The sequence below is a fragment of the Drosophila erecta genome, unplaced genomic scaffold (genome assembly GCF_003286155.1).
Source record: "Drosophila erecta strain 14021-0224.00,06,07 unplaced genomic scaffold, DereRS2 tig00000126-arrow-pilon, whole genome shotgun sequence".
Lineage (NCBI taxonomy): Eukaryota > Metazoa > Arthropoda > Insecta > Diptera > Drosophilidae > Drosophila > Drosophila erecta.
The window spans coordinates 14,358,206-14,382,394 of NW_020825209.1; the positions used below are offsets into that span (position 1 = coordinate 14,358,206).

The 24,189-nt window shown below is 42.0% G+C and overlaps 1 protein-coding gene across 1 annotated transcript in view; it reads left to right on the forward strand.

The window, feature by feature from the left end:
* Positions 1 to 3,587: 3,587 nt before the first annotated feature.
* LOC6551562 (tyramine beta-hydroxylase) overlaps positions 3,588 to 24,189 on the forward strand; it is a 29,039-nt gene continuing 8,437 nt past the window's right edge. The window contains exons 1-2 of the mRNA XM_001978565.3: positions 3,588 to 3,738; positions 7,227 to 7,570. Coding sequence (XP_001978601.1) covers positions 7,348 to 7,570 — 223 coding nt within the window. The 5' untranslated portion in view covers positions 3,588 to 3,738; positions 7,227 to 7,347. The remainder of the gene's footprint in view (positions 3,739 to 7,226; positions 7,571 to 24,189) is intronic.

Sequence of the window (24,189 nt, forward strand, 5' to 3'; positions counted from 1 at the left end):
TGCGGTGTAGGTGAAACTTTCTATTGGATTCTGGATGGCAGGCTCTGTGCCCCATGCCCCATGGCCCACACCTATGCCCGTGCCACACTACTACTAGTACTTACAAATTGATTCCCGGGAAGCCGGAGCCGGTATCGATATCCCGTGTAAACTTCGATTGACAGCCTGCAGCAAGAATCGGAATGGCAGCGGAAAGGTAACGAGCGTTCAATTGGATTGGTTTGGATTGGATTGGGGTCGGAATGGATTGGTTTCTGTTTCATTTTCTGCAGCAGGCCAGTTTATGCGTGTTTTAGTTGCCATATCCACTCCGTTTAAAATTAGGTAAGTCCTTATAGGCATTTTTCAATTCGAATGTTGCATGCGCACAAATGTATGCTACACTATTTCTTATTGTGATCGCGGTTTCTATTTCTTTTCTATTTGTTACAACTTTAGTCAAGTGATCAAAAATGATTGGTTTAAAGAGCGTATATTAAACTACTGTGATCTGTCTTCAGAAAGTCGACCTTGAACTTTAAATTTCCCTGCTGCATGTTTCAGAAATCATAAAATTTGATGGCATAAACGCTATATCTTCGCTGGAATGTCACCTACCATAGATTCTACAACAATTGGGCTGCTTACGAGATATTGCATTTGAATGAAATTCCCATAACTACGACTCTCGCGGGAAATGGGAGTGAAAGTGGGCGCCATTCGGGACATATGATGATTGAGGACTCTGGGGGTTTCCCGGTTCCTCAAAAATACGAAAAAAAGAAGGTACGGAGATAAGGTCCTGAGAATGAAGCCGAGTCAAGCTACTCAAGGCGATGGAGAATTTTTTAATGATGTTACTTTCCGGAGTGCTCTCAAATCGTTTGAATACAAATTGTTCGCCGACTCCTCGATGTCCTCCCAGTCTCAGGTTATATACATGCATGTACAAACGTACATACGTATGTATATATGGAAGTATCTGGCATTTCTTGGGATGTATTCATGAATTCTTCATCTCCATCTGCTTGCTTTGCCAGTTGGCAAGTTGTGAAAGTGAAATGCGAGACACGCTACCCGAAAATCCTTGAGGCTGCTAGGTATGCGGGGGCTCCTGATGGGTGGTGGCCATTGTCAATGAACCCAAAAGTTATCCCAGCCATGCAAAATATACGCAAACTGCACAAGCTGTGCACACTTGCAAAAACTCTATATATCGCATAACACAAATTGTTGTGTAGTTTTGGCACTTTGATGATATTTTGTACGCTTCCTGTTGAAAACTTTATTTGTACATGATAGTAGTGGCATATAATATTCATAAATATTTATGATGCTCGCTTTGGCTTGCTAATAAATCGGAATTCTTTCGAAAGCAATATACGTGTAGGACACGTAAAGGAATTAAACCATATTTATATGCAAGATAGGTGTATTTTAAAAATTGTATTATAATAATTAATATTATTTTAAAATTATTTATTATTTAGTTTATAGTGCACTCACATGGACCAACCCAATTTGTGGTATCGAAGGAATGTCGGGGCCTGTCATTCGCCCAATTTGGCCCGTATCCCCCATTCCCCGCCAGGTGAGACAGCATACTCCGGACGGAATGCAGCCGGATCCGGGAAAGTGCCGCAAGTGCGGCGTGTTTGTTGCGTGAAGCCGCGGGATGTGATGCCAACCAGTCCGGATCCATCTCAATTACCTTGTGCTCACACCAGTTCGCCATGTGAGCACCTCACCGTCACCCATCACCCATCACCATTACCATCGCCATCGCCAGGAAGCAGTCCATGGCAAGATGCAGTTCAAGTTTGAGCTGTTCGGCTTGAGGTCTCGCTTATGAAACTACTAACTTGGCCAGAACTTGGCATCGCATTTGGCCCGCATGTGCAGCCCCGTCTGGAAGTTCAAGTTTGAGTGGTTTGCCTTTGAAGGGGACTTCGAATCGAGTTCCTACTGTTCCAGAGGTTTTTGGCTAAAAGTTGCAGCAATTACAAGATAGATGGAAAACATGCTGCAAATTATAACCAAGTGTATGCGGTTCTGAGTGTATTGATAATGTATGATTTAAAATACGATATCGGGAGGAAAATACTTTTCACTCGCTGATGACTTTAATGGATCTAGAACTACTTAATGCGCTGTTGACACCAGCAAGTATCTACTCAGTTATTATATTTAATCGTAAATAATCAAGCATCCCACTCATTGTCATGCATTCACGGGAATGCCAGAATATCGAATGCAATAAAGGGCTGGCAAAAAGCGACAGAAGAAAACACACACTCGTATGCCGAAGCTTCTGTATTTCGTTTATATTTGCCATTAATCAGGCATATCCATTTACATGTGATGAACTTTATCCCTTAACCTGTTTACACGTAAATTACTTGCTGCTCATTTTATGCTGCACGGAGAACTGGCAAACAAACAGATGCGATGCACAGCCGAAAAAAAGCAAAAAAAAACACAGAAGTACAGTGAGACTTTTGAATCACGAACTACAGTATTTACGCAATTAATATATTTTGGATTTGTATCAAATTCCGCAAGGATTGCAAAATGTGATTACTAGATTTATGGCGTAACTAGGTTACGGCAGCTCTTTAAGAGACATAAATTTATAAGATCTACACTGTCAATAAAACCTGCGCATGTGCTGCATTAATAATTGCGCTTCGGACAATGAAAATGCCGGCGTTGCAATGCATTTTTCATATTTACCTTGGCCCGGCGACGCAAACGCAATGGCACACACTTACGGGTTAAATAATATCAAGCATATGCAAGTGCCATTACATCCTTGTAATTGCCAAAATAATGGGAATTATGCGTATGAGAAAGTCAACACGGACACACTTTGCCATCCGCCATCCGGACGGATAGTTAATTGAGCTGTTGGCTGTTGGTTGTTGGCTATACACTGGCTTACAATTCAAATTGTTGCCTTTTGTTGGTGCTGTTGCTGCTGTTGTTGTTGCTGGTGTCATTAATGCGAGTGTTGGCACTTTCGCACGTACCTCTCGCTCGCTCGCCGCCTGCTGTCTCTTTTTCTTCGCCAAAGTTTGCTGGTAAACACATTCATAAAGTAAATATGCAAACACCCGCGCACAGCTTAGGTTAAGCGACTAGTAAGGCTTAAAATTCCTTCGATAGTAACACAACTAAGTCGCGAGTTCTTCAGCATACCAGTTTTTTAGGACCTTAAAATTAATAAAAATATTAATTGCGATGGCGAAAAATGCCTTGCTAACACTTTTATGTGATCATCAGAGAAATCATAATAATTTTCAAAACGATTTCACTTTAAAAAGGTCATTATTTTGCGCACCATCTAGCATTTGATATTAACATTCTGATATTAACTATTGTTGTGAACTCTGGTGTGCGTGCACACGCACACGTGTGCCAGTGATGCCCATGTCGATGGCGGCAGACATATGCTAAACGAGCCAAAGCCCCCCGTCCCCCGCTTTCAATCGCTCACCCACTAACTTCCGTTTCCCTCTCGCAGGAGCCGAAGTCCGAGCCGAAGGGCAACGAGTGCTCGGGTCGGTAGGCCGCGTATAAAAGCCGCTGATAGCTGCGCTGTCTGCTGCATTCTGCGTTCGGCTGGCATAGGACGCGCTCTTCACTTGCTCCTGCTCTCCGTCACGCGATTTCCCTGCCGAAAGCGTAGAAACGCGCCAAAAAAAGCGCGCGCAAAAACAAAAAGCCAAGCTAACGGGACAAAAGTCGCGCGCGACTCGCGTAAGCTTGTTTACTTTGCCATTATAAATCCGGCGGGCGCTTTGCTTGTGTTTGTGTTGATGTTGGTAATTCCCTGTGTTCCCTTTTTTTTATTCAAGCGCTCTCGTGCGCTTTACGTTATTTTCCCCTTTTTTTAAGGTGTTTTTTTTTTGTCGTTGTTCAAACAGTGGCCAAGAAATAACAGGAGCAAGAGCTAGTAAAACAAACGGGAATTTGCAAAACGGAAGACTAAAGGAAAAGTGTTGCATTTCCGTCGCTTCGTCAAGTTGGTTTGGTGTTGTTGTCCTTCCCGTTACCGTTAGTCTCTCCATTACCGTTAGCATCTTGGCCGCGGCAAAATGGTAGCAGGTGTTTTCCAGAAAAAATTAGCACAGGCCAAACTGCCTAAGTGAAACTTGCATTCAAAAAAAGACTTACAAATTTGCGCATTATTTTTAAAAGGGATACCAATTAGGATTTATTAAAAAATTATAAAATTAAATCATATCTAAATTAACATTTATATGTTATAAAAAAGTTCTATTGTCAGATTGGTTAGTTTCAGTTGCATCAGCGTGGAAATTCCCAGTAGTCGTTATAACACATGTTTGACACACGGAACTCCTACTGTAGCCCAAATTCAACCAAATCACAAAAAACAAATCCGAGAGAAGAAAAAAGGGGGCCAGGACATGAGATATGGAGCAAAAACCACAAGCGAAATTGCCCGAGGGTAAAAATCCCCAAAATGGCATCATAAAATCATTTAATTGATGATTTAGTGCAGTTCGTGATATCAATATGAAATTCACCATTATCAGCCATGTTAGCACCGCTCCCAGCCGCCAGCCGAAAAAAATTGAATGTTTTCCATTTTGTATTCCTGTTCACAAGCATATTTCAAGCAACCGGACGGGCAAAGCACCTGCGTTAAACATTTATGTTTTGAGCACATTCTGCTGTCAATTTGGCACTTTGGCACTCCTCCACTTAACAATGCAAAGTGGGGAAGCTCGTGAAATGTCGGTAACTCCAGCTGTAAAATACTTTCCAAAGGGCAGTATGCGTTATCATTAGGTGGTTAAAAAACCGAGGGAAATTTGCACTAAAACAATGTCTAGCAACAAGTAATCTGATCAAAAGTATGATCGCTCTAAGCTTTAAAGTTTATAAATCGGCCAGAATGGTTGAGCTCTTTCATTTGATAAACCAATCAAAATGGAGATTGCATTCTTTACTTATATAGAACGCAATGAAAAAAGTGCTGTACTCGTATAGAACTTTCGAAGTTTTGCTTAAAAAAAAAATAATAGAATAGAATAGAAGGCATTTAAGTACTTTGCCGAAGTATTTCGGCGTGTGGCGCGGTGCACAGAAGAAGCTGGCTAAAACTTTTGGCACAAAGCGTTTGAAATTTCATTTTAATTCGTTTTCAATTTGGTCTAGCCAACCGCAGAGCAGACTTAATGCCTCGAGGATTGCTTAACTCATGCCCGGGTTGACAGCAAATACGCAGATCCCCCGCAAGGCGATTAAATTTGGCACGGTTTAGGTTTAGGTTTTATATTCTGAGTTTGGGCTTGGGTTTGGGTTTGGGCTTGGGTTACTCAGCTCCATGGGTAATTCATTGGCCAAAGTTCAATCACAGAAGCTAATTTAGCGGATTCCTCAGCCGCAATACAAATTCGATGCGATGCTGATATATACATACATATACTCGTATATTCATATAGCTTGTCACCGAATATATTTCAGATCAACCTCAATAAAGGCTATTTCGCACACATTAAATGCGGAAATTGCACAGATTTGTTCAACACTTTCGTGAAACTATTTTCTAGCCATAAATAATTACTTTTGCCTTTGCAAGACATAAATTTGTATGTGGTATGCAGTTTCATTTAAATCAAGCAAAATAAATTGGGCTTGGCAACTTCAATCAGCTTGCCTTGCAGCCTGAAATATGCAGGAAACAATTTAATTTCGAAGAAAATACTTAATTTGCTCTCGCATAAATCATTAAAGTGTTAAATTTACACATGTTCGCTTCATGCAGCAAGCCACACACATTTCAGCCTGTGTAATTCATATTATTATCTCTTTCGGTAGAAACGCATAACATGATTTGCCCTGCAATTCAGGTGCTGATATCCTTTTACTTCTTTGAAGACTCCCTTCAGCAGAACACGTCGTATTTTCCCAGCTCGTTTTTTATCGACACACGTTTAATGGGAAATTTGAGGTGCCAGGGTGCACAGCACACAAGGCGTTAGAAGTTCTTTGTGAAATTTTATCTTAAGCAAATAGCAATCTCTTGAAATTGAATTTGTTTTCGGGTAATCCCCAGGAAATTGAATTTCCAAAAAGCGTATCATTCGTGGCGGTTTTTTGTGCACCAGTTTATTACTTATGACCCAAAGTGCAAGGTGCATTGGGTACAGATTTCATTGCCTTTTGAAACCTTTCTGGGTTTATTTGGGGCTTTATCCGTTTTAAGCGCCGTTTTCACACATTCATGATTTCAAATTTGCATAAAAGTTAGGAATATATAGTACTTGAAACGAATTCCTGGAGAGAAACTTGTAGATTTCGATATGCAACTTCCCTAAACGATAAAGTTACACTTTGGCACTTTTACTTTCCCACCAAGAAGTTGGATGACTTGCGAAAGTAAACCGCAAACTGATTAATGCCATTTATGCCCAACGAATCTGGCTTTATGTACCAAGATTGTCAAGGCTGTCAAGGGGGCGTGGTGGAGGCGGAGAAAGCTGGGGAAAGCGGGAAAAGTGGGTGGTTGAAAGTGAGTTACACGTCGCCGTTGTGATGCTGGCACGTTGAAAACTTTTTCGGAATAAGTTGAAGGATGTGGCAAGTCGTAAAATAAGGCGGTGCTGCAAAGTACGCCGCCACGTAAATTTTAAAAATATTTTAATGCACACAGGCCCGTGAAATTCGCCCAGCGGCCATTAGAACCTCACCATTATTACCGCACACATAATTTACCCATCAAACGCCACCCATTCCAACCAAGTTTTTGTACAAAACCATCGCGTCGATGACGCCAGATAAATTTGTCATGTAAATAAGAGTACAATACAATGAACGTGTAAACATTTATTATGTGCTTACAATTTGGTCGTTGTTGTCCACGCTCAAATCTGTCAATTGTCTGATTTAAATTGTACACGGATTTGTTTTATTATACCCGCTGCTTGTAAATAAACTTGGGCTATGATGGAAAGCAGTTGAATAGGGTGGGAACTTCAGGCTTTCCAGTTTGATATTATTTAATAAAGTTTACTTATACTAAGTTCTGCCCGTAGATGCCAAAGCATACCAATGAATATAGGCTTGCAATTAGTCGCAATTTAGTAATGGGAATACCCAGAAAGGTTACATTTAAAGGGCATCAAATGGTCTAGAGCTTCGTTTGGAGTGTGCTTTCATGTAAACACATCATCATTGGCCTTCCCCAATCAATGATTTAGCCATATCAACATTTTCAGCAGCAACACCCATTGCGAATGAGCTTCGAAGTGATTGACCATTAGTTATTAGCGATAAACTATAACCGAGAACGCGAACAATAATCCCCAACCGATCTGCCGGCCGTGCAATCTGCTTAAAATGCTAAAAATGCCGCTGCAGCTGAGCAGTCAGGTTGGCATTTGGCCAACCCGATCCCGGCGACTCCACCACCAACTGGCTTATCATCGTCAGGACCAAGAGCAGCAGCAGAAACAAAAGCAAACTGGAGTGCACCAAGGACGTTCGCCGACATTCATGCCAGTGATGCTGCTCCTCCTGATGGCCACACTTCTCACGCGCCCACTGAGCGCCTTCTCCAACCGTAAGTACTTCCTAAGATACATTCCATCAAATTTCGCCTTGTTCTAAAAGGTTTCTTATTATAAAATGGCCAGAAGTGGTCGAAAGTAATGCAGCTAACTATCTAAACTAGCTTATGCATTTCACCACGCTGCTCTTAATTACTTAAAATTAAAATCATATTTGTATGTGGCAACATCAAGTTAATTACGGCAACAGCGAGGTCTAAAAGTCTGCATTTAGATCACTATTGTCGCGGGACTATTTGTAGCGGAAGTTAAGGACAAGAACTTCCTTCCGCGATCCCTGGCTTGCCATCGGAATCGGAACTCTCACGCAGTCATCTCAAGTACACAAGTGCATAGGCGGGAAGGCAAGTTCAGTTTGCCTGCTTGTTTATAGAGCTGTCCGTTCGTCTGTCCGTCCGTATGTCCGTCCGGATGGATGGCTGTCCGTTCGGCCGTCTGGCTGCCTGTCTGCGTGAGTGTCAGTCCGTGTGTACGTGTGTGCAATGGCGTATGTGTGTGTGCTGTGGATGCGGATGTGGATGTGGATGTGGGGCAGCATGCGTGGGGCATTAAGTTATCAAGTGGAGAAATGGCAATGGCATCGCCGAAGACGATGGCGGATTTGCGGCCAGCCCTCTCGACTGTGACATGTTTGTTTGTTTCCCAGCAGCTACAAGCATTAAGATTCTCACCCACCCGCACACCAACACACCCGCACACCAACACACCCGCACAATCGCAAGAAACGCAGAGTAGGGTAAAATTGAGATGTAGCAGGACGAAGGAGCAAGGACTAAGGACGATGGCATGCCAGACGGATCCTGGGACCGAGTAGGTGGCTTCCTCGCCTCGTAAAGTTCATGGCTTGGTGGCTTGTTCCGAGCACCGAGTACGACTACGACTACGACTACTGAGACGACTTCGACGACGCCTTGGCTGGCAGGACAGAAGGCGTGCATTAAAAATCAATAGAAGTTACAAATGTATCCTTCCATTGCGAAAAAGGGGCAAAACATTTGTGGCGCCATTTGTGCGCTGACAGCCTGGCTGACTGACTGGCTGACTGGCTGGCTGACTGGCTAAATGGCCGACTGGCTGAATGGCTGACTGTTTCGCTTCGATGCTCCACTGCCCACGACGTCAGTGGATGCTATAAGGGTTAAAGGAGTTCCGGGGGACGGAATGTGGACCGTGCAGGTGCGCCAACGTCATCGGGCAACTGATTTTGCAGATCCCCAGCCACAACAATCAATGCAGTGGGATACCATTTATCCGCTTGACATGGAAGCGGTAAAAATAAAAGACAGGTACACTTCACACACAGGCAATATCATAGATGAATAACGTGGAAATTCGAAAATATTAAATTTTCTTTAAATGCAAGTGCAAACTTGGTCAAATGTTTAATTTATTGAAATCAGCAAGAAAGTGATAAGGATCCTTAGTTTATATCATTATTACCAAGACAGTCAATAATTAATCTGTGCGATGATTTTTAGCCAAGCTAAACACCCAAAACTCACAAATACATGAGCTCAAGACTTGAATGTGAAATCACATTGTTTGGATATCTAATTGAACTCCAATCAGTGGTGAACTCCAATACACCTTCAATCAAGGACATTTCTATGAGTTTAAGCAAATCCATTTACTCGATACTCTTGAAGAGATGCTAAGTAAACCCATCGAGTGCCCAAACGTCCAAACATCCAAGGCAACAAGTCCAAATTGATGCTCAACTTGCGCCAGCTATTTGATGACAGTTCATTGGACCGATGGCAGCAACAAAGAGCATTCATGAATCATAAACGGGACAAACATGCTTAATGGCCCTCCTGGCTGAAGTTCCACTCAGTGCACTGTGCAAAAATAAGTTGCAAATAAAACGAGCGCAAACAAACATTGAGATAAGCAGACAAGCCTATAAGTAGCATGAACATCATATGCTTTTGATAGTTACTTTTTTAAAATAACATTGCTGCGACAAAGCTTTCTTTGCAGTGTAAGTGGCAGTGTGTATGCGAATGAAACTTTATATGTTCCTTTCGTATTGGCCATTGGGTGTCCATAAAACAAAATTTGAATGCGAAGCGTAAACATTGAAATAAGCAAAATAATTTGCTATTTTTTATGTCCGTCCTTCTGCTACATTTTTCCCCATTTGCTGCTCAAATTACGTATCCGACGTGTGGGCGCTCGTCCTTCACCGCTGCTTGCCGCCCACAGGACATCCCAAATCCAACATAAGTGTCTGATTAGTACAGGATGGGGCCTAGCCCACTTATTTACCTTCGACGGTTGGGCCTCATAAATCCATAAGAAACTGTTTTTTTTTTTTTCTTTTTCTCCATAAGGAACTGACAAAAAAAAAAGTAAATGTAAAAGAAACTCGAGTGAAATCACTTTGCTTGTCGTGTGCTTGTCGTGTTGTTCTTGTATTTTTTTATGTCTGCCGATTGGCCGGCTTACGAGAGCTTTGGATCAACGGGGCGCCACGACACGGAGTTGCCCGCAATGGTCTTGGCCATTTTCTATGCGCCAGACACACGCACACACCGTATAGTTCTCTGCTCCAGCTTCCTGCTCAATGGCCAGGGCCGTCATGTTGTACCAAACAATTCAATTTATATAATCCGGCGGAGAGTGGGTGCCCAGTGCCCAGTGACCGGTGACCGGTGAGCGGTGCTCCTCCGCCGATTCCTCCATTCCTCCGTTCCAGGTTAATGTGTCACCAACAGACATCCACGGAGGATGCGAATGTCACGTTAAACGTATCACGTAACCGGATGCGTGTTACATATTGCTCTGCCCTGCTACTATATGTATCTGCTGTATTGTTTGTATTTTTTGTGTTTTTTATGTTTTTTGCCATCCCGATCCTTTGGGCTTTCAAAGTTGCATTTGACTTGTGTAACCCCATTTATGCAAACGCACATTTGATTGAATTTCGCTGGCAGCAAAGTTTACATGAAAACTAACCGGTTTACTGCTTTAATTGCTGTCACTAGAGATGTTCAAATTGATGCAATAAACTAAATTATTCTTAATTGATAAATCCATTCAGTACGTTGTGCAAATAATAATGTCGCGCTTTCAACAATTGAATTGCAATTCGCCAATGTGTTCAACTGCACGCCTGATAGTCATTTTGATTTTATTTGGCATAAGTTTTATTAAAATTGTAAAATCTAAAAAATTGAAAACAATTGCAACAAGGCCTTGAACTATTATTAAAATCATATCGGTTACTAAGATTTTATTAAATTTCAAAATGTTTTTAACAGCACATTTTCCCGATTTGTCGTGCCAACTAAAGTAAATTGGCCCATATTTGCGTTAAAGCCCATTAAGCACATAAATTGCAACCCAATCGATTGACATGAGAGCACAATTAAATGCTTTTACCGTTAAATCCCACCACCCACCCATTAATTCAACGGGCCTTTTTTAATGCCAATCGTCTTAATTGTGTTTGTAGGTCTCACCTTTTTGTGGCACCTGTCCTGACCAACTGCTCCTGAATCCAGCTGGTGTTTATTTAATTCGCGTAGATTTTTATTAATTTTAATTGAAAGCTTTACGAGCATTTCGCTGTGCGCTTTGAGGCTTTGCCCCCTCCCCCCACTCCCCACCCCTCGCCGCCTTTTTCCCCCTTTTTCGCAGGCGGCGCCTTTGTTTGAGATTAACTTTGTTTTTTTTTTATTTCTCTGGCTGCATTGTTTTTGTTTTATGTGCTCAGCTGCAGTTCATGCTCCCCCGCTCCCCACTCTCACTCGCTCTCTTCTCCCTTTCTTTCTTTAAGTTTCTGTCCCATTCTTATGCTCTTGCTGCTCAACTTTCATCTCAGTCTCTGTCTCTCTCGCTCTTGCTCCCGCTCTCACTCTCTCCGCTTCTTGGTGTTCTTGCTGTTTTTGGTGTTGATTTAGTTGTTGTTATTGTTTTGGAGACTTTTGTTGTGTGCAAAGTGCTCACGCTTATGTTGTTGTTGTTCCTCGTCCTCTTCTATTTCTTATTGTTGTTTTTAGACTGCTTGGCACTAAGCTAACTGGACTTGACTGGAAAATTAAGAGACTGGAAGGAGAGCGTCTGAGATTTCTCAGTTTCTGAGATGGAAACTTAGAATTCGACATTTTGGATATCAAATTTCTGCAAAAATGCATATAAATCAATAAATTAAATTATTTCAGCTGACTGTTTAATTGCACTTTAACAATGTTTTATTTGATGTCAATACATACAGCAGATACAATTTTATTTATTAGTTGTCTAAAAGAAATATTGCTCGTTATCTCAAATTTAGCCGACATACAACATATGTAGTATATAAACTAGTAAATTAGCATTAAGCTATTAAATTCCAATCTTCAGGGCATACAAATAGTGTGTACAAAATACAAAAAAATACAAATAACACTGTGATATCGCATTTTCGTTCGTTTTCATCAGTGAAAATTGTTATAAATCAAGAGCAAAAATGGGCGCTAAAGTATGCTATGAAAATTTAATTAGCCAGACTGCCTGAAAATTATACATACATACGTAAATCGATTTTTGCAAATTTCGCTACCATGCACACAAGGATTAAGAAGCCGTCATTGGTGTCTGTGTGTGTGTTTATTTATTTAAACTAGAAAATATGTGTATATTGATGGAAGGATCAATGAACCGCAGCTGTCGTTGATTTATACGTATTTCAATTTCCATTGATTTAAGATATATAACACACATTTTGCAGATAATGTCATCCGGCTAAATATGGCCCTATTATTTATGCAAAAATATTTCATTTATCATTGCGGCAGATTGTGAGTATTACAAAACAGCTATCTAATCTGGCCCGAATATACTGTCAAATGATTTGGCCAAAAGCGTAGCGACCACCCCAATTCTCCCCACCTGCATTTTCTGCCACATTTTGAAGGCGGCCTCAGGCGGTGTTAAAAGTTATTACCTTTCTTATCGCCAGCATCGTTTTTCCTTACCTTTCCCACCCACAAATCCCCATGACAGCTGGAAGTTGCCTTTATATCTGTATTCATCCGGATACGGGGTCCTTTTTGGCTTTTTGGCCCACTTCGGTGCGACTGCAATCAGTTGACAATCGGGCAAATCATCCGCTAACTAAGAGCAGCCCAAACGGCTAATGAGATAGCCCCTTTTGTATATCGCAAATACTCGTATGTATTAAAGTGTATATGTATATAGCCTATGCCCATATGGACCCAATAAACGGGAGACGTGTATTGGGATCTGGTGTCAGAGTGAAAACTTGACTGAATAAATAATAAGCTCGAACCAAAGCGGGCCAAAAACTTTGGCCAACATTTATTGAAGTGACTTGAGTTTGCTGGCCAAACTTTCGGCTTCTCGTGTCGCTGTTCGCCTTTCGGTGGCAGCCCTAATATGTCCGGGACCTTATATATACATACATATATATGGTCTACATATAGGATATGGATGGCACAGGTTAGGGGGTCAGGAGGGGCCAATGATGGCCATTCTGCGACGTTTGCCAATTTCAGTTCGATTTATTTAGTGGAAACCAATAAATAACCAATGATGTATGTCCTGCTCGCAAACACTTGCACAACTCTGTCCCCCGAGTGCAGTGTGCACAGTGGGGCCATATTGCGAAAAAAAAAAAAAATTAAAGTTTAATATACATAATTCGGTTTTAAAGTGCATTTAATACAATTCGGCCGACTGTGAAAGTCTGTACTGTGTCGCTCTATTTTGAGCTAAGAACTAAGTCGTTTTATTTATTCATGAAAAGAATTGGCATTATTTTCGACTCGAAGCACTGTTAATCGATTGAAAATTAAATGGCATGATTAATAAGCACCCCGATTTGGGTATAATTGATCCACTGTGCCGCGGGGATTGCCTGCAGCACTCGGTGACATAAAACGGGAATTCCCCCGATCACTGGTTGTCTTCCCATATTCCCATCCTCACATCTTCACATCCTCACATCTTCACATCTTCTTGCCGGCGTTCTGTCATTCTTTGGCGAACACAATTTAACACTTTGTCGCCGTTTGGGGAAAGCAACTAGGATAACTGCTGTCCTGGAGCTAGAGGAGCATTTCAATTGCGAAACCAATCCGGATTCGCATGCGGGTATCCAAAAAAACAAATATGGCGTCATTCAACGCATTTCCGTTTACATTACACGCTCATTTCCGCTTCGTGTGGCTTTATTAAGCGTCGCTAGTTTTTCTGTTGCATTTTCCGTTCTCACTTTTCCGTTTCCCAGTTTCCCCCAGCAAGGATTTTCCCTGCAACACGTGTGTGTGCTTGGTGTGTACGGTGTGTGTGCTTGAGTGTGTGTTTGCCACTTGAAGTGCGCTCAAGCAAGCCAAAGCCGTTGAGGGAAATTTTTCTTTGAATTTGCTCCAGTTAGTGAAGGAATCGAAATGTTTTGTTGGCCCCCAGATCCTCCCCCAACCCCTTCCCGCCCGTCCCCTCTCCGCCCTGGCAAAAAAATAAAAAAATCCAAACTAAGTATGGCCGTGTGCATGCGAAACTTACAACTGAGCTCAAATGTATAAGATTTCATATTAATATGCATCTTACATCAAATCATTTTACACCACAGCAATATGAAAGAACTCTGAAAGCTGTACATTAAATAAACAATTTTAGTAATTATGCACTCCTAGGTATTTCAAGTTACTCCGAAGTGGAGCTACTATTTTAACCTAAGTTGTAGATCCTTATGTCAGCAATTTAAATTGGGCAAATCATTTGATGCAACTTAATCCATATGTGTGCGTACGTAAGGATGTCGATGGTATTCTTAAGGGACTACGATTGGCTGACTTCGATGTGGGTTGTAAGAACTTTAATACGATTTAAGATGACCAAAGGGATGGTGGAAATGGGCATGTGGCATGTGGCATGTGGCATGTAGCACGTGGTAGGTAGGTGGCAACACAACCGCGAGACCTTCACGGTATGCAATCCGGTAGATACTTACTACGCTCCACGGCCAAATCCCACTTGATCTTATTGGCATACAAACACTGAAAAGAAGGAGAGCTGCTTACAAAAATGACGGTATTTGCAGGGGATAAAAAGCATATATTTCAATGTTATTTTAAGGAACTCTGTGAGGATGCACAGCGTCCACAGATTTGATCCGTTTTGCGGCCATTTGGCTGGGCTTATCATTGACATGGAAAATTGTTTTCCTCAGTTTCAAAAGATGACGAATTTAGATGAAAGCAAATTTACTCACATCCGTGTGCAGCATAAAGAATTTTCTGGGAATATGTAATTTCAAAGTCAGGTCATCCGTATGAGGGATAAAGCTTAACAACGTTTTGCAGGCATTCTCATATCACACAGAGCATTAATTGAAAACAATAACTTGACAGCCCAGCTTGTAAATAAATAATGGCATTGCACAGCTCACAATACAGTTTATTAACTATTAATACAAGAATTATTAATTTCGTAAGCATTTTAAAAGTTCGCCATGCAACTGAACGCTTTATTTCATATTTCATAGTCATTTAAATACTTCCATTGTGAAAATGTGCACTTGTATCTTAATGAGCTTTATGATTGTTTCGCGCTACTGCAAGCATTTCGTTAAGGAAATCAGATTTAATTTTCCGAGTGAAATGGTCACTTGATTGAATTTCGATTTAAATGGGAACTGAACTGAAGGGGAACTTTGATACCTTTGACCTGAATCTTTGTACTACTATTTGTCAGGTAAGACGGATCGGTTAATGCGCAGTCCTTTTATTTACACAGAGTTTTCTGGGCTCTTCTTCGTTAGTGGGCTCATTCATAAGGCTTCGTTTCATAAGCAACATTTCATTTGCTTTTTTTGCTCAACTGCTGCATAAATATTTATATTCAATTCAAATTGCTTTCCACTTTCAGAATTTCGCTGTCCTTCGTTCTCGGTTCTTTAGTCCTTAAGTCCTTTCCTTTGCCCGTTTTGTTTGTTTATTTGCTTTGTTATTTCGCTTCGGCTTCCACTTCTGCTTGAGCTTTATGCGGACGATTGGCAACAAAAGCTGCCAATTTGTATTTCAATTAAATTTGAATGTATTTGTGTATTTGTGGGCACTTGGCTGCTGCTTTGCTCCCCTATCTTTCCCGGCTTTCGCCCTCCCTTTTTCTTAGCCGCTTCGCGAAGACGTTTTCTCATCTCCTTGCTCCCCCTGCATAATAGATATGCGCTAAATGTCGGGGTATATTCATTTTGTGCACTTCAAAATGCAGTTTTCGAAATATATTCAATTGAAAGATTGAAGGACACTGCGTATGCGTAATAATTTTGCTTTGACCAAGATACAACGGTGCGTATGATTGATTTTCGATATATCGCTTCGCAGGCACTCCAAGCATTTTAGATACCACCTTTTGTATACTGTTAATTGCTTTATATAGTTCCAATTACCTCATTACTCACTTTATGAGGTACTAAACGTTTTTCCCGCTGCCCTTATAAGTAGGCAACGATTTTTTTTCGCAAGTCAAATGCTACTTAAAATGTACCAAAACCAATGGGTATCTAGCATTTGAAAGCACTCCCCCTTGTTTACACTTTACGCTGAGAACTTAAATCCATCAGAGACGCGTGGGCGTGGCCAAAAGGGTGTGGTGGCTGTGGGGGGAGGTGCGGATTTTCCGGAAAAGGGGTTTTAGAAGGAGGCAGAGGGCGACGGACTGTGGAATTGCCGCCGCCAGCCAAGTGTCAAACTGGTGCTTCCAAGTAATTTACTTATGTCTAAACAACTTTTATTGTTGTTGCCGTTACGCTGCTTGTTAACGCGTTGTTTTTGGCCCAGTTGCTGCTGCTGTTATTTCGGTGGCGTTGAAAAGCGTTTAATTAACTAACTGCTCACCATATAGCCGCGCTTAGTTTTCGGCAAATATTTGTTAATTCCGAAACCACTTGAAAGCGTTCGTTTTGGCAACGCCTCAATTAGCGCGGCAAAGTAAATCTATTTTAAATTGATTTTCGTTGCCTGATTAAATTAGGTTCGCGCCCGTGCAACGCCAGCTCAGCCCCACCCCCCTTTATCCTTCCTGGGCTTGTCCTTGTGGTATATAATTTCATTTTTGAGTCCCCCCCCACCACCACATCCCCCGCAGCGCGCTCTTTTAGCCAATTACATAACGCTGCCGGGCTTCATTCGGTTCTCAAATGTTTCCATGTGGAACATTTCGCAACTCATTAAAGTCGACAAAGAGGAGGCAGCCTGCGCTGCGAAGAAATGGTATTCAAATCTATTATAATCGTCAATTTCGGGTGGGTTTTGGCAAGGACTCTTGCTTCTTTAGGTATTGAAAATATTATTTATAAATACTTTTATTTGGCTTTTGAGAACTTTATTGAAATGTGGTTTTTTGACTTCCTCTAAATCGCAAGTTATTGTTGTATGCAATTATTTATTTACTTAGCATATCGTTAGCTATTTAAAGGCTTTATTTTCGGATCTTTGAATCGCTTTTTCTCTCAGCGGCAGCACTAAAAATGTGTACGGATTTATTATGGCTTCAGAATTTGCTATGCAAAATTCAAATTTCGCTTCTGTCTGTCATTTTGGGGCAGCGGTGGTGGGTGGTTGGTCTGGTCGTCCAGCCCCCAAAATCCAAAGTCCATGCCAACCTCAACTCCAACTCCAACTCCAACTGCAGCTCCAACTCTAAAGCCAAATCCAAATCCATGAAGCGACTGAGGCAACCAAGCAACCCCTGCTCCTCTGCCGATTTGGGTCAACTAGGGTATGTGGCGCACATTAAAAGGAAAACCATTTGGAAATCGGGAATCATCAGCCGATCCATCCTGCATCCTTCATCCTTCATCCTGCATGCATCCTCCATTCAACAATCTCCATGCAGCCATTATCGCATCGCCGGGCGTTCGAGTGCGATGCATCAAGTGCCCAAGTGCCCAAGAGCCCAAGTGCCCGAGTGCCCAAAAGGGTCGTCCTGTCCAACATCGAAGAATGGAAAAAATTCCAAATCGAGGGCGTTGCAATTAAGGGGCGTGGCCGGGTGCAGCGAACAGGGAATATGGAAAGAGTAGAGAGCGGAGCGATGGGGTACTTTCCATTGAGTACTTTCCATTTGAAACTCATTAGTGAGAGTTCAGTTGGGTTGAAAATGTGGGAGTTGCCAAGCGGAGGATGTGGAGGATGTGGAGGATGTGAAGAATGTGAAGAATGCTGTGGAATGTGACGGCGATGGGCGGTATTTTAGCCTGGGGGCGTGTCAATGTCTTCATTGCAGCCAAATTGAATCATACATACATGCATGCACGTACGTATGCATATGTGTGTGTGTGTGCAGCAGCTGCTGTGTGTGTGTAAGCCATGCAAATGTTAAGCCATTATTAAGTCACTAAAGCGAGGGGCGCCTATATTGGTCAAGCCCCCAGTCAGACCTCGGTATTTTTCCGCTTTTGGCCTACATTTCATTAACAGCAGCGCATTAATTAGTGACTTGTGTTTTTTATTTAACTGCTACCAGAGGTCTAATGATGACATTTTAAATTTAGAAAGAGAAAAGTGCAAGCCGAAGCTTTAATGCACTGTTTGCCTTGGAAACTGCCTTGTATAATTAATTACACACGTCTTTTGGTGTGAAGTTATGCCTTTTATTAGCATTTGCACCATATATCATAGGGATTCCAAATAATACTCCCCCTAATATTTAATAACGGAATACTACCATGCTATACCAAACATATGATTAAATGCAGAACAATAGCTCACCGACAATTTATGCTAGATCCCACAATTGTACTTTGTACACATCCTAGGCATATTTGGACATAGACTCAGCATAATGCAAATGCATATACCCGTATATACATATGTATGTATCTGGCTCAGATCTCGACATTTGTACATTTAATTCAATTCAGTTACATGCCATACGTTCTCGTCTGTTTGTCTATTTTAATGTGTGTGTGAGTGTTTTTTTTTTAATTTAAATTTCATTTCCATTTCTTGCTGGCACATCCCAGGGGAGGGGGTGGATGTTGCAAGGGGCACAAAGGAGGGGCAGATGTGAATGGGCATGCTGCATTAGCACAAAGCCAACAACATCGGCAGACAACAGTTGCTGCTAAAATAATTCAACCAGAGTTTGGACTTCATAAAGGGGGCCAAAGTGGTGTTGGCGGACGACCACTTTCATATGCCCACACACACACACACACACACACACACAAACGGCGTCATGAACAACACAACAAACACGAGCACAGAGAGAAATTCTTTGGGTCATCCGATACATTCACCTGATACTGCATTCATACTTGCGGATACATTTTTGTTTCCCAACTCGGTTGGCAGTTGTGCCTTCTTCGGATACAGAAATGCGCCAAATCAAAAATCGAAATAAAGCTTAAACATTCGTTAAGCCATTTAACAAAAGAGCTGTTATAATTTGCAATGTGTCAATTCTTACAATTCTATGCTTTGCATTACAAATATGATCATCATTCTGCACGGTGTATAGTTGAAAAGTATCTTGGAGATGCTTTCTTGCCTCCTTCTTAGCCATGAATCCCCCCAGTCCTCCCTTCGCCCACTGTGGCTTTTGGCGCAGCAACCGCCACAATGTCATTAACCAAATGAATGGCTGACACTGCAGATTCGAATGACTGAGACTGGCAACAGAGGCAGGGAAACAGGCAGAGATACAAAGAGAGCTCGCGGGAGGGTGGTGGGGATAGCAGGGGAGCAGGCCAAGTTAAGACTGTGACGTCCTTTTCTTGTGATTAAGTCGGTTAGCCACCACTCATCTCATACCAGCCCAAACCAGCCACCCCCCAACCTCATTCAAATCCCATTCCCCCGACCATTTGCCGTTTAGCTGTAGATTACCTAGTGACTTGTTTCCCTGACCTTTCTCTTAGCCTGCCCTGAACAAACCCAACATAAAACAAGGAGTCCCACATAGGCAGTCTCGTCAACTTGGCTCATACACTTGCCCAACAATTTGTTCCATCAAGGCGATGTTTTCATACATATATGTTTGTTTATTTACAACTATTAGACTGATATACAAGAATATATTGCTTAACCAGTTCATAGTCATTTGGCTTGGAAATCTCTACAAAGGTGTCTTAGGTTGGATGAGATATATTCCGATTTTACGTTCCAACTCGACTGCAAAGCCACAGCACTCCATCCAGTATCGCAGAGTATGTGGCAGAAGGAGCCAATTTTGTTTTGGCCAAGAGCCTTTGGCGATGGTCAAATGAGGCTCGCAGGCACGTTAGTGATGACAACAACTTAATGGAAATAGCTGCACATTTATAAGTGACAACTCTGCAGCTGTGTTCGTGCGTGTATCTGTGTGCGTGTGTGTATCTGTGTGCGAGTATCTGTATCTGTGGCTACGTGTGCGGCACGCTTGTGTTGGTGTATCCAGGACCCTAAAGAACGTGTTATTTATGGTCAAGGCGTGGCAGACAAATGGCCGGCATATGCATGCTGAGATAGACACACACACACACACACACACACACACACACACACCCTCAAACACACGCAGATGCCAAGCAATAACTAACGGTAAATTAGTTTGCAAACAGAGTGCAAAAAAGGCAGCAAAATAGCAAAGGAAAATTGCCCAAAGATGAAACCTAATTTAGCCAGCACGCACACACACACACTCAGGCACACTGATAAGGTTTTAGGCCATGCCAACCACCATCCACCCACAGCCCCTTGTCACGCCCCCTTTGCCCCTTTTCTTTTTGCCAAGTTAACGGGACAAGTGCCTCATAGCCATGAACATGGAGGGGACTTTAGATACATCATAAAACCCGAATCAGTTGGGTGGACTGATTAGCTCTCAAGAACTTGACTTCAGATCGCGAATCCGTGACAATCCGGCACTACTTGGTCTAAAAGAAAAGCTAATAATTGTTTTTCAGAAATATAATATATAATAATAATAATGTAATAATATATATTTTTTTAGATGAAAGATACAGCGTACCAATAACAATAGGCTGAGCAGCATTTGTTTATAGAGCAGTGGGCACATGGAAAGCACTTTCGGCACTTTCTTCTCTGCCACACTCGATATTCTGATCACCTCAGATTGTTTTTCTTTGGTTTTTCCGTTTTCCCGTTCTTCCGTTTCTCCGTTGCCCCTTCCCCGATTTGGCCACTTTTTTGTGTGCTGGTGGCATCAAATAACCAAATGAAAACAGGCTCCTTCGTCACCAAGCAGCCAGCATGCAATTTTGCAGCTGCACTCGCTTGGACATCGCTTGTTATCCATTCCCGTTGGAATTGGAGGGTACTTTTTAACTATATAAATTGGTTGTTTTGTTGCGGACGGAAACTTTGCAAATGGGTACAAAGTATTTACAAAAACCCTATTTCGTTCGCATCAACAGTTTGGCTAAACTTTCGCCATTCATTATTACCAAACAGATCAGAAAGTTGATAGTTTTATTTCATTTGTTCAACTAACCGGTTTTTTCACTTTTTCAAAGGGATAAAACCAAAAATTAGGTGTGCAAAAAAGGTAAAAGTAATATATTTCAGCTCATTTATATTTATCTCAGCTTATTTGGGTTTTAATATTAAGAGTTTGGAACTTTGATCATGTATTGTTTTGTTGTCGGTATTGTTTATGTTAAGACTAAGCTGAAACGGCTCGAATGTTAGGGTATTTCTGCCATCGGGCATACTGCATGTGCCGACCATTTTTCCCCCCTTTTTTGGCCTTATCAATTTTGTTTAGGACTGTGGCTTTGCAGCTCCGCTTTTGGGCCGTTTTTGCCGCTTTGGGCCGTTGTGTGGCCACGCGTTGGCGGTTTTTTTGCCGACTGCATGGCTGTATCCGCCCAACCACCCCCCTCAGCCCCCCTCAACCGACCACTGTGCGGTGCGTGGTCAGCTTTATTAGGTTGAAGTTGCATGGGAAACTTTTGGGCTGTTCCCGCTGTTTTGCGTGTGCCTTTTAATTTATTTATCAGAGGCCGCAGTCGCAGCCGCAGTTTTGGACCTTCTCTCACTCCATTTTTTTGTTCTTGGCTTATGCTGGTTTCTTTTTGGTTTTGGTTTCGGTTTCGGTTTGGGTTTTGGTTTTCTTTTTTTGCGCGTGGTCATAGCGTCATTTGGCCAAAAACGTGGCCGTGGCAATTTGGCGGCTTTGTTATTTATGCAACAGCCTGCGGCCGTTTACATTCACGTGCGTTTTGGCCACGTTTTCCCCTCCCCACCTTCTAACATATGCAGCTCCCGGTTTTCGGTTTTCCGTTTTCCGTTTTACGTTTTCCCGTTTTCCCTCTTTTCCGCTTTTCCGCTTCCTTGCCAATATTGTATGCCAAATGTCGCCTTTGGGGGCCATCCATATGCCACGCGAAATGCCCACAAAAATGCAAACTAAATTAACGCGTAAAATACGCTTCACGTTTTCCGGCGGGGTTGACTCTCTTTATGAGCGAAGCGGAACTTGTAAAGGACTCGTCAGCTCCTTGACAAAGTGAAAGTGACAGACCTAAAAGCTTCATACACTTCGAGACACAATAGTGATGGGGATCCATAAATATGGCGTATTTCCAAACCTAAGGCCTGGGCAAAGTATAGTTTCTCTTTGCCTTCGATTAGTTTGACAGTTGGCCATTTAACTTGGCTTCGAGCAATAGAAAAAATGCTGTTCTGACATCTGTTTTATTTCACTGCCACTTATCCCAGACCCTTTTATACGCAAAATAAATAAAAATAAGTAAACTAAGCAGGGCTCCCCGGAGACATTAACGATTCATAGGGCCCAGTGCTGGACATCCTAATGGATTATCGACTTGGGGGTGTCATTACTCAATGTGTCACCTCGGTTGCGGAACAGCCTCCCTCTGCCTACGCCCATGTACAAGTGGACGTGTATATGTGGTACTTAAACACACCTTTCTGCGGATCGGTCGTCATCATCATCACTTGGGAATCGCCATCGAAAGGTGGCGCAAAGTGGTTACCATAAATAAGCTTTATGATAAACTAAACGTGCGCTCATTTGTACAAGAGAAAGTGCGAATTTGGCGCGATTCCGCAAAGGCAAAATGCGAAAAAAAAGTTTACTCTACACAAAATATCCATCTTTTTAAAACTAAAATATTCTTCATAAACCGAGCATTTTAGAGTTCGGAAGTGTAGGTTACTTCGTATCCACTTGATGTAAAGCCCACTAAACATGTGTACCAAAAGCTATTATCACCAAGAAGTTTTTGTCTACGTTGGAGTGATAGGAAGTCCATTAAAATGCCAATATACTCGTACATGTGTGTGTGGGCTTGTAGGCAGTACATCCAATAAGTCCTCAATAATTTATATTGAGCCGCCGCCGCCACCGCATTTCTAAGGGTTTTGCCAACGGAAAGGAATGTATGTGGGCTGTCTAAGCGAAAGCAAAATTTGTCCAAATATTTGTCTCAATCAAAGGGAGGCGCGACCATATCACAAACTCCAGCAGAAGTCGACAAAGAGATACTCTTTATTCAACTCGCGCAAGCCCAAAAAAGTAGGCAGCACTTTTTGCGAGTTCGAAAATAAGAATAGATATGTGATAGTGTAAACTTTGCCAAAGGTATTTGAACATTATGCTGCTGGATTATGGATTATCCATTATGGATAATGGATAATGGACAATAGATAATTGATAATTGATAATTGATAATTGATAATTGATAATTGATAATGGATAATGGATAATGGATACTGGATACTGGATAATGGATACTGGATACTGGATACTGGATACTGGATACTGGATAATGGATACTGGATATTGGATACTGGATACTGGATACTGGATACTGGATACTGGATACTGGATACTGGATACTGGATACTGGATACTGGATACTGGATAATGGATAATGGATAATAATAGATAATTGATAATGGATAATGGGAAATGGATAATTGATAATTGATAATGGTTAATGGTGCTTTGATGATTGCGAACTGCTCTTGACCAGTTAGTGCATAACCAAAGTACACGGACCCAGTCTATCTGTCTATATTATGAGCCAATGTCATGGACAACATGGCAATCGAAGTGGACAGCCGAGGGCGCGGATAATGATAAGTGATAAGAGTAGCAGGAACAACAAGAACAGCAAACCGACTGGCATCCGCAAAAGGAATCCAATAAAGTGTTAAGTGGGGCAGCGAAAAGGGGCGGAGGGGCGGAAGGGCGGAGGGATGAATATGGGAGAAAGTCCGGGGAAAGCACGAACATTTCATTCCCCAGATGCTTTTGCGTCACTTGAGCGGCAATTTGAATGAGCGAATGGGAATCGGAATGTGAATGGATGAGGCAGAGGAAAACGGGAAGGGGAAATGCTGAAAATGCTGGAAATGCGACAAATAAGAGGGGAGGGCAGGGGATGGTTAAAACGATGGGCGACTAAAGGCAAGCTAAATCGTCCTCGGGCCAAACCAATTGACGATTTGTGCATATAACATTATTATAATGACATCATCCCAGAGCGCCTTTGGCAGCGTCCAACGTCCAAATGCAAAACCTACACTGCCACGAATGCATTTCGTTTCCAATTCAAAGGTGGCCAATACCATGAATCCAGTTGTTTTGTATGGGCAGAAAGAAGAAAGCGTTTCGCAATTTTGATTGT